Raw genomic sequence first — 12221 nt, forward strand, 5'->3', positions numbered from 1 at the left:
TCTGAAACAAAAAAATAATGTCATGAACTTTACCAAACGGTATTCTGTGTGTTTGACAGACACCACAGAGAAACCTAAAGAGCAATTCAGCTCTCTGTCTTTTGATTGAGACGCCTACTGCTTGTATGAACTACTGGGTAGAATTTTACAGGCTCTAGATTTGGAATGGATCTTAATTCTTTTAGATTCACTGGTCACTTTCTGCTGTTTTTAATTCAAGGGCCTAACACACATCAGTTTCAACTGAGTGGGTTCTCAGCCAAGGAACACTGAATGAGATGATGTGAGACAGTGGCCCCTTGAGTAATTCTGTTACTTAAATGTAGGTTATTACAACGTGATTGCAGTGTTGTTCAAGCAGAAGAGCTATGCAAAGACAACTCATCTGACAGTTCTTTCTTTCCTCTCTCAGCTTATTTTTAATTTGGTCGCTGTCCAAATGACAACATTATGATTACAGACTAATATAACCACTGAATACGGGTGAGCATTCAGAAAGTAATTAATGCTTAGGGAAATATTTTCAAACAGCGAGGGTTTTATGAGTTTAATCCTGAAATACTCATCATCTGCAAACATCTAAAAATACTGAATAATAATAATTCTGCACTTTTATCCTTTTATCAATCCTCTCCCTCTCCTCCATAGAAATAGTGCCTTTTATTCTAGTTTACTGATTTATTTAAAATGTGTTGCTAATAATATTTGGGCTTACATTAGGGAATTCTTTTCTCAGAAAAATTCCCCAAAATTGAAGAAAGTTACAAAGTAATTTTCTGATAAGTCATGTACTGGTAGAACACCTTCAAAAATGTCTAATTCGTGATTCTGCTTTTTAATGTTCCAGTTACTTAGGCAAAGGTCCAAGGCTCAGTTTTCATTCTGACAGATAACGATGACTAAACCTAGAAATATTAACCACAAAAACATACAACTGACAGCAACATTAACACGACCAATAACTCATTACACTGAATATCCTATATCCACTTGAAGCCTCTGTTTATTCATACTCTTCCTTAAAGTTCTCAGACAGTGTTCAGAAACAGGAACGATTCACAACACTCCAACCTGTCAGACAAGGCTATGATCAACTGCCTAACCATAAATGAGAAGTCCAAACATATCTATCCAATAAAATCAGGGCCTGAACTGCATTTATTCAAGTCATGAGACAAGAGCTGTGCAATGTGCATTCAATGAAAAATGGATTGAAAACAACTCTCTAGGGCAGCTCAAGATGAATTTTGCCAGAAATTGGTTAAAATGGCTATAGTTAAAACACAAAAGCTTGCTAAGCTGGGAAGAGAAAAGGATTTATAACAGAACAAATCTAATAAAATGTTTTACCTAATCTGATGCGATTTTGAGACATCTGAAGACTCATTTTGCATACAATAATTGCCATTTATAGAAAAAAAAAGGCTTTATACAAAGGAAATAATAATGGAATTGTTTCCAAACATTTGCAAAAGGTAAACCCTGGAAGCAGAAGCTCGAAATGCAAAGAACATTAAAAATTTGTACATATTATATCTGAAAAATGTGAAGTGAGGCAAACTCTCCTTGTATTTCACCTCAGCAATCAGAATTAGGTACCATCACGACTTTGCAGCAGAGAAGTAGCCCACTGGAGGACCCCTCTCAACTGCAGGATTGCTCTGGGCTTCAGAGGCAACACTTCCCCAGTGAAACACAGCACCAGCTGCTCAGCTGAGAATCACAGGAGAGTCTCCACTCCACTCCACTCCAGCTGTTTTCCAGCTGAGACTTTCAGTCTCCAAAATCATTACAACATCATTTGGGAAATTTGCATCATCCTTAAATTGCAGCTACTCTTGTTATTTATGATTTGGACATATCAGATTATTATAGTTGGTCACTCAATACTGGCCTAGCTCAATGAATCCCTAAAGCAAACTGCAGTGTAAAGACACAGCTGCTGGGATTACTTTCAGTCATCTCTTTCCAGCAGTCTTTCACAGTATAAAATAACAAAACTACGCCACATCCATCAAATTCATGATTGAAAATTATCCATTTGAAGTCACAGAGCTAGATGAATGTTTTGTCAAAATTTTTCCTGATTTATTACTACTCTGGTTTACATCCCCAAATGTTCCCCTGGGATGAGCAGAGATTACGTGAGGTATCAGTCAGGAAAGATTTTGGCTTATTCTTTTGTTTTTTGAATGCTGCAACAATAAAACATTTTTAATGGAAAAAAGATGAAAGGCACAGATGAAAGCTGAGTGTGACAGCTGCACAGAGCCCTGCTCTGAATCCCTTCCTCACCAACAACTGCTCTGCTTCCTCAGTCCTGTTCCATACACAAGTGAGTCATTACAGTCCATCACATCCCAGCATCAGAGGCATCCTAACAGACCACCAAAATGGTCTGTGCAATCCTTTCCACAGAGGATATCCAAAACACAAACCCATCTTTCATATGCAGTTACATTACTGGAGGGGTTATGACAGATATGACTTGAAGCTTGTAGGGAGTTTTCTGGCATAACCAAAAAACTAGATTTGTCAGATCGAGCATTTTCAAATGTGAAAGGAGCCAAACCCAAAATAAATCAGACAAGCCATGTTTGAAAAAACGATGTACTGAAAAACATTTTCCTTAGTGCTGTCTTATAAATCAAGAAACAATTAAAAGAATTAAAGATTTTCAGAACTCTTCCACCTTTTCTAGTTTATCTTTGAAGTTCTAAGTAGGTTCACTTGTACACACACACAGTGGTGTGTTTTTTCATTCCAGTAACAGGCACTAATAACTGACATTTACAGGCTTTTTTATGCTGCACTTGACAATGTTAATCCTCCTTGAATATGACTTTTGGCACGGACTTTCCTCTGTTCCAAAGGTGGGACACACACAGAGTTATCTCTGTGTTCAGCAACTCATTTAGTGAAGCTGACAATGTGCCTGCACAAATACAACTAATGATGTGAACAATCATGCCTCACTCCATTCTCACCTTGATATGTGATCACAAGGGAGCCTCACCTCTTCCTTTTTGTACTTACACCCAATTTGGAAAAACAACTAACATTCCTAGACTTCTAGACATTCAAGAACACATTCATTCTACTAAGAATCATTAAAATAATTAAAACCAGACACATGCAAAAGTATGTTACTTATGTCCTTTGTCAAGGACTCACCAGATTATCTCATATTAACTAAATTACAAAAAGGCATAGTTTTGATTGCTTTATTAGTTTTTAAACAGATTCCTTTTTCAAAAAGCTGTAATTTTTAACAGCATGGGAAAACTAACTCCCTTTTTATCCAAAATGTTAAAATACCATATTCAGATTCTTTGTTAACCTTTACCAGTAGTTTTTCCAAATTGATTTTTAATTCCTTGGAGTTTATCTTCATTTTCCTTTCTTCTTTTTGATTTTTAAAAGTTTAAAATGTTATTACTTTAGTTAGAATATGCCAGAATATTTCATTTTTAAACAAAAATCACAGCATCTGCAACACCTAAATGTTATGTGCAAAGCCATTTAAATAAAATAAGTGAACTTAGCTCTAGCAAGGCAGTCCCAGAGAATAACTGCCTGAATAAAAGTCTACTACAATCAGTGGAAAGAGTCTCATGAACTGCAAAGGGGTATAGATTCAGACTTCCCTGCTTTATATATAGGAAAGTATAGACAGCAACTTAAATTCCTACCAAAAGGTAGAACACCTACCCATGTGCCTGAAGCTTTGCCTGTATCATTTCTAGCAGGCAAACCATTTCTAATCTGTCTTTGGGGCATGTTCAGAAGATTAAGAGAGCCATGGAGCACCTCCTGGACCTGGAATCAAAGGAGTTGGGCGAGTTCCTCCTGCAGCACCCAGGCTGAATCTTCACCAGATTGGGCTTTGGGTCTCCCTGGGGCTCGTGTGCTACACCCTGTGGTCACAACAGATAAATCTCTGTGTGTGTGTCTGAGCCCAGAGCTTCAGGAACACTGTGATGGTTATGTTATAGCACACAAATGGCAGAGGGGTCAAGAGGCTGAGGGTCAGGGTTATCTCCCTCCCAGGGTTCACGTGAGCGTGCAAGCAGGGGGGGAGCGGTGTTGCAGGACAGAGTGTGCCAAAGCTGAAGCACTTCTGCCCACCTTGTCTTTTAGGGGTGGTTCCCGGAGTGAACCGTTCCCAAACTGCATTCCAGCGTTATCTTGGAAAAAAAGCAGTCCCAAAAGGGGCCAGAGAGGAAGGCAGCTGTTAGGAATTATGGCAGACCAAAGGTCTAGCACTTGGTCTTGCCCCGCAGTCCTCTTTTATTGGGCAGTATTGGCAGACCCACAGCCAGACACTGACAGCAGTTAGTAGCTGCTTTTATCAATTCCAGCTGTGGGCCCTGCCAGTTCACTCCTCTTTCTTAAGAGCTGGCAAAAAGTGAGTCTAAAATACTGATTTTTATTCTTAAAATCTCCAATGTGTTTAATTAAAACTAAGATGTGGTTTTGTTGATTTAAATGTACCATTTTCCCACTCAGTCTGTAACTACTGAAGGTCAAACCCAACAGTTGTGTTACTCCTTTGTGCTTGCTCACAACAAATCTCTTTGTTTCATTTGACACCATTTTTTTTCTAAAACTGGAGTCTGAGAAAATTGAAAGTCTGTAAATTAGGAAACAAAATAATTATCAGTCTGTTTTCCAAGGCAATAATCCAAGTCCCACATGACTAATAATGAAGCACTTAGCACAGTAGACTGTTGAATAATTATCTCACAAAAATAATGCTCTAATGGTGCTATTTACTATACACATAAATTGCTACAGAAAAAAAGGTCTCCAAATGACTGGCATTTCATAAGTAATAATTCTGAGTTCAGAACTAAAATCCCTAGCTGTCATCTAAGGTTGGGGTTCTCAGCACTCCAAAACATAATAATGATCACATCAAGTACTCTGAATCCCAACGAAATTTATAATCATCACTTGGTTGAATCAAACATAGACTGGCTTTTCATAGGTTTAAAGTTATATATATACGATTAAGTTATTTTTTCATTCTGATCAGTAAGAAGGACCAAATTACCACAAAACCAAAACAGATGTCTTTTGTATTTACATTCATGTCATTTTAATGGGCTGGGCTTTTCAACGTGCTCTGCACAGCTATTTAGGAAGTTCATTTAATAATTAGCAGACTTGATAACTTCTGACTGTCAGAGAAAGACACCATAATGCAGGAAGAGGAAGAGCTGGAGGATGGCTGCCTGTTTAATGTTCAGATAATTGAGAGTGTTGGACAGATGAGTATCTGCTTGATTTATCCCTTCTTTTGAAGTCTTTAAATAAATTATGGTTAACATAGACCAGTTCTGACAGTTTAAAATATATTTCCTTTTAGAAAATATGAAACAATAATCTATTGTTCCAGTGCTGAATGAAACTAAGTGGTAATGAATTTGGAAAAGAAAGTATTGAGGTACAAACCTCCCAGTAGCAGAAAATGTAACTGGGGTCTTTTTAAACTTTTATACATTGCTTGTGTCCTTTTTGCTTCTTACAGGGCTTTTCGTACAGAAAAAGAAATAAAAATAAAATATTATGTTCTAGCCATGAAATCAATAGTCTGATTCACATTGTTTTCAGTGTGTTGGATTCCACTAAGAGTTCCTTTTTAATCCCACATTCCTACTTTTCTAAAAGTTGTGGACTACAAAAGATAGAAGACTACTCTCTTTTCTCTTGATTGTCAGTCAAAATGTAGCTGAGAAATGCCAAAAACAAGGAAAGTTCTGTAAAGTTTTATTGACTTAGAAGACAAGCTAAAAAAGGACATTTTGCCTTCAGCAAGGTTTTCACCTGACTTTTACTTTTCTTTAGCTAAGCACACTAGATTCTCGTGTTCTGGCAGAATTTACAAACACTGTACTTTTCCATGACGGTGGAACCTATTTCTTAGCACCACCTTCGAGCAGCTGCCACAGATCCTAGAGGACACCGTAATTCTCCCTGTTATTCAATCCTCCCGTGGAAGGCAACCATCTGTGAGACACACTCCTGGACACCTGCTGCCCCAGCCAGCTGTTCCCATTCTACTCTACAGCTGCCACCTGTGACAGTAGCTAAAAGCCAAAAACCACTCAAGCAGGAGGGAAACCGACTGGCAGGCTGCCAGAGACGGAGGGGTGCATTAAAACTCCAGCACAAAAGCTGCCATAAACCCACCTGTGTGTGAAACATCAAGTCACGAGGAGATAAACAGCGACTTTCAGCAAGCAGAAGGGCCCAAAGGGGCTCACAGCAGGTTTCTTTCCCCTCAAGCAACTTCTGGGCTTTGCTAGAACCAGTTTAATAGCTTGTCATTTAGAATAGAATTGTAGAATCACAGAATCAGCCAGATTGGAAGGGATCTCTGAGATCATCAAGTCCAACCCTTGATCCAACACCACCGTGGTTACCAGACCATGGCACTAAGTGCCACATTCAGTCTCATCTTAAAAACCTCCAGGGATGGAGAATCCACCACTTCCCTGGGCAGCCCATTCCAATGTCTGATTACCCTCTCTGTAAAGAATTTCTTCCTAATATCCAACATAAACTTCCCCTGGCACAGCTTAAGACTGAGCCCTCTTGTCTTACTGATAGCTGCCTGGGAGAAGAGACCAACCCCCACCTGGCTACAACCTCCTGTCAGGGAGTTGTAGAGAGTGATGAGGTCTCCCCTGAGCCTCCTCTTGTCCAGGCTGAACAGCCCCAGCTCCCTCAGCCTCTCCTTAATAGCTCCAGGGCTTGGGAAAACTTGTTCTAGCCTTCTCCCCTCCAAGAGCTCTGTTGGGAAAAGACCAGAATCAGAGAGAATGTCTAGAAGATATTGGGACAGTTCTCCATGTCCCATGGACATCAGGAACTCCTGAAATAAAACTGAAATGGGATTTAAGTGGTACACGTGTCCTATGCTGGCACTGTGTGTGCATGGGCAATTTTTAGACTCCTTGGGAAGGGGAGTGCATTTAGAAGAACCAAAGAGGAGCTGAAACACTGATGGATGCAGATGGCCTAAATTCCTCAAGAATTTAGAGGAAGGGAAGTCACACATGATAAGAAAAAAACCCAAACACCCAAATAAGTTGTAAGATCCTTTTCATTCTCAATAGCAGAATTAATGGAACAAATCTGCAGCAGGTACAAGCAGAGAACAGACTGAAAGTATCCTGATTTACAACAGATGTGTCCCAAGAATGAATATTCTCTCTGTTCTGTCCACCTTTGACAATTACTGTCCCATAAATTTTAAATAAAATCTTCAAACAAACTTATGACTACTTGATGGAAAGAAGTTAACAATTTACTACTCAACATTAATACTAAAAAGATGATGAGCTGATACACCATTGTTGGGTAGCTGATTATCTCTGGTCTATCAGAGAAATTGAGTCAATTTTCAATAACTGACACACTATTATAAATAATATTTGCCACTAAACTAAGTTAGTGTCACCACCATTTCTGGTAACTAGTTTCTAGATTTACAATAGTGTTGTAAAACACGGAAGTTAAAATCAGTTGACTTTTCCCCTTTTACTCTGAAGTCACATCACCAGTTTTCTGGTTTTCCAAGTTTTATTTTGGGAGGTACAGTGTACACAACGTTGCACTATTTAATAGTAGAACAGTAATCACAATTAAAAATAAATATAAACTTGTTGCTAAAGTTTGTTTTTGCCAGTCCTTGCTTCTCAATCTCTAATTTGGTAATGAAACAGAATGCAACATTTGAGAAGAAAATATAAACTAATCTCATTTGTTAAAAGAAGTTGTGTGAGTGTGCACGCACATGTGTTCCTCATATTATTAATTCACTGAGCTTCTTTTAAAAGTATCTTTAGAGGTAAGCAGAAGAAAACCTCTGTTTTCCCTTAGTTCTTTTATAAGGACTGAAATTCAGTTTGTGAAGGAAAGCCTTTATTAATTATTTAAGGATTTATTAATAAAACCCATGAAGTTACTGTTAAATTTTGTAAGTAAATTTGTACTTTATAAATTTGTAAATTTGTAATTTATAGCTTGGGAAACTGCCTTTTAAATACTGGAACAAGAATATGAATAATTGCATAAATTGAAATGTTAGGTAGAAAACAATTTACTGCTGAAGAACAGGGTGGAGCAGAGTAATCAAGAAAATAAAAGCATATATTGTGATGAGCACAAGTAGCAAAATTTTAAGAGATTTGAAAAGGACACCTAAAAAAACATGTACTCAGCATGAACAGGTCTACTACCAGCTGAAAGGCAGAAAATACCATGAACCTTGAGAAATCATCTACTTGATGGGGGTATCACTATGCTACATATTAAGCAGTGGATAAAATAAATGTATTTTGCCACAAAAAACTGCACTGTGTTAGATAACTATATATATTATTCAGGATGGAATATCTGCTATATATTACCTAATATTATAATATTAGAGAGCTTGAGCAAATTTTGGGGGAAAGCAGGGATCTACACAGGTCTACACTGCAAAGAGGAAGAATACCATAGTCAGTCATTTTTCTTCTGAGAGGAAGAGAGGCACAGGCAAACCAATGATGTTCCCCTGTCCACTGAACCCTAGACTAATTTCTAATTACACAGGAAAACTACCAACTCTTGGGGCATATTTAAGAACTCCAGACTGGACATTTTATATCCAGTGTGACTAAGTTTAATATTAGCAGAAATCATCTTGGGCATGTTTCAGGCACTGCCAGAAAAATACCTTGTTAAATGTGCTTCCACTTAATCTGACAGACATGCTCATTAGGCACGTTATTGTTATCCCACTCATTTCAGTAAAACAAACACATTCATAATTCTGTTTTATCCCTCTAACACTTCCAGAAACTGTGCAGGTATGAAAGTATGATCTATGCTCTTCCTGACCCCACACTTCATCAACCCAATGATTACATTTAAAATTGCTGTCTCTCCTTTGCAGGGAGGAAAGCTTTTGCTTTAAGGGTTCTGAACCAGTTGAACTGTAAATGAAAGCTCAGTTCATCCATCATTACTAAAGATGGAGAAAAAAGAAAACGCACAAGAATTTAATTTTCAGATCACAGGGCAGATGTTCAGATGTCAGAAAGCCACATCCTTATTCAGAGAGTCTTGAGGTAACAGCACAGCAAAGAGAATAACCACCCCATGCAATAATACAATTAGAGGGCTCCTTATATTGTGTCAAAATAGGAACTACTGGAAACTCTACCATCACAAGTCAGTCTCAGATGCAAAGAAGTACAAGAGATACTTAGACATAAATGAGAATTCTGACAGCTTCAGGAGATGTCAGAGGAGCATTCTTTATAAGCAAGCCAATACTGCTTAGAGCACAAATTTTAAGTAAGACTATTTTGGCTCAAACCAAAAAATGCAGAAAACTACCAATGAACAGAACCTTCCCCTCTCCCTCCCACCTGGGGGCAGGATGAAGGCAAATATAAGTAGGTCTTTCATACAATTCACCCATGCACTAAAAGCAGAATTAAAAAAAGAGCAAAAACCTACATTTTCTGTCGATTTTAAACCAAAAGAAAGTTTTTCACCAACAGAATCATGGATAAATTTCACTGTGACAGAAAATTACTATGATAGCACTGGCAAATGATCTTACCAGTAAAGTTGATGGGCTACTTGGATGCTCTGAAGGGAACGATTCAGCAGGAGTTTCACTAGAGGGCTTTCAAGACTCCACTCAAACTTGAGTACCTTAACAGATAAATTGATATTAAGAATCAAATTTATGCCAGCTTTTGTGTCTTTATAACAAAAATAATCAGAAAGGACCCAGTGCTTAGCCTGAATGAAGCAATCAGACACACAGAGTTTGCTCTAGCAATGGAATGGGCAAAGAAACTTCAGGACACGAGAATCTGCCACCACCTGTAAGACAGGCAGATACCATCCTGATTCTGGCTGTGTTAACATGTATGTAAATATGCAGCTTTTCTTCCCCCATTTAAAACTATCAATGCTATATTTAATTTTTTATCCGATTATCTGGTTTGCAAAACAAACTTATTTGTGAAACAGAAGCTGTGGAAGGTGAAAGGTCACATTAGTGTGTGAATGCTGTAAAGCTGTGAAGGTTCCACTGCTTCACAGTAAATATATTCATATATGCATACATAGATATCTATCTAGATATACACACACCACAAACACACAAAACACCCCCTGAAAAACTCTGCAATGTGGAATAGTAAGTCATCCATGTGCACAGTGTTACAAAATAAGGGAATAAAACTTTCGAGACTTCTTGCTCAGTTGCAACACAGGACCTACTCAATCACCAAGTGCTTTGGAAGCAGTGAGGCCATAACTTGCAAAACATTAATTTCTAGTGAAATGCAACTCACACCTCTAAAGAGACAATTCTACACCCAAATGTCCAGGTTACTCTGCGTTGACAGTGATTTTCTTGGTGTATATATGGTATTAAGAAAACTGCAATCTGTGGTTCCTTAAGTGCAATGAAGCTCTGCCACCTGCTTGGGGGACCACAGCATAATTTCTACTGTTCAGATGCATTTTTTAATTTCTTATTTTTCATTTTTTTTTCCTTATTTTTCATTGTCACTTGAAAATACCTTTATGTAGTATGCAGAAAAGCTCAATCAGCATGCCAAAAGAAGCGGAAAACAGCCTATACCTCAGCCCTGTTTTTAATTCAATAATTGCATCAGGTGACCAGCATTTCTTATTTACTCCTCTTACAGTGTCTCGACCCACCCAAGAGAATCAAAAGCATTTAATGAAGTTATTGATCAGGACAGACCACTTCCTTGGCTATCAATTTCCTCCTTACCTGAACCAGCTGTGGGAGGTATTCTAACAACTCATCATTTGACATATTTTCTATTTGTTGGACTGCTGTTCTGCGAATATCTTGATCTGGAAAACTAGAGCAAGATAAAGAGGTATCATTAAGAGCTACCGATCCACTGATCTCCTGAGCTCTCACTGATATAAAATGTTAGAAAAAATGGGTTTTTTTCTCAAAATTGAACAGGAAAAAAATCAATTAATGTGTTTTATTCTAATGAGAGTCAAAAAACATGTTACAGATACCTTAATTGGATTGACTGTTACAGTGTCATACAGGGGAAAAACACCCAACCTGATCTTCAAATACCTTTTTTAATTTGAGCTACCATGTATTGTAATTTCCTGAGATATGAAGTAAATTAGAGATCTCTTGCTGCTCTTACTTACCTGAAATAGGAAATTTCTGTGCCATGGGAACTTTCAACTTTAAGACTTCTTTTGTTCTGAGCAACAACAGAGAAGCTTGAGATTTCCCATACCAAAAGGGTTCATTTCAGACAATTTATTCTAATATCAGCTCATCTGAATTGTATCATAAAAAAATCAAAAATACTTTTTAAACAGAAGTAATTTTGAATCTGAAAACACAGGTTGTTTTTTTTTAGTTTTAGTTTTTTTAATGCAAAATTTAGTAAAAAACCAACAGCTTCCCCCAGAAAGGTTCCAAGTCAGTGAAACAGACATTTTTGATGGGAAAATGTTTGAGTTTTCAGCATAAGCTGCATTCTCAACCAATTCTGGTTGAAACCAGAGTGGCTGTAGCCTATTATAGATTTTGTGATGGAGAGCTCTGACTGTAAAAAGGAAATAAGAGGATAACATAGTAGAGCAGCAGGGGTAACACAGAGAAAGAAGGCTGGATAATATAATTGGTAAAAAACATTTTTCTTTAAAAGAGAATGAAATTTTGATGCAATCTGACTGATTGAAACTGACTCTCAAGAGACCATTTTATCTCTTTTTAGAGAAAAAAAATCAAAAGGTGTACAGTATCTCTCCTAACATTTGAAAGCCAAAAAATAATATTTCAAGGACTTCTTTTGAAAATATAAAAAATAATTGCTACCTTTTCACATTTTGCAATTGTGACATTAATCATTAAAGGTTGGATCCGATGATCATGGAGGTCTTTTCCAACCTTGATGATTCCATGATTCCACACACGGAGAATTTCAGGTACACAGAAGTTGCCTGGATTTCTTCAAATTCAGCGAGTTTGCTGCTGCTTTGCTTTTACAAGGAAAAGAACTGATTTGCTCTTCTGTGTGTGTCTTCTATGTGGTGTCACCCTTAACTGTGTATCAGTACTTGCCTGTTGCCCATTGCCATCCCAAGAATCTTTTCTGTCTTCTCCTGAAGCAAACTGGAATTGCTCACAGAGACCT

The 12221-nt window shown here is 37.7% G+C and overlaps 1 protein-coding gene across 4 annotated transcripts in view; it reads right to left on the reverse strand.

Annotated features, from left to right (window-relative positions):
- PIK3C2G (phosphatidylinositol-4-phosphate 3-kinase catalytic subunit type 2 gamma) overlaps positions 1-12221 on the reverse strand; it is a 206915-nt gene that overhangs the window by 99652 nt on the left and 95042 nt on the right. For all 4 annotated transcript variants that reach the window (XM_051784414.1, XM_051784415.1, XM_051784417.1 and 1 more), the window contains 2 exons: positions 10817-10910; positions 9623-9717 (listed from right to left, as the gene is read on the reverse strand). In XM_051784414.1, coding sequence (XP_051640374.1) covers positions 9623-9717; positions 10817-10910 — 189 coding nt within the window. The remainder of the gene's footprint in view (positions 1-9622; positions 9718-10816; positions 10911-12221) is intronic.

Source organism: Manacus candei, unplaced genomic scaffold (genome assembly GCF_025592945.1).
Source record: "Manacus candei isolate 608988 ecotype Guabito, Panama unplaced genomic scaffold, ASM2559294v1 h1tg000018l, whole genome shotgun sequence".
Taxonomy (NCBI): Eukaryota; Metazoa; Chordata; class Aves; order Passeriformes; family Pipridae; genus Manacus; species Manacus candei.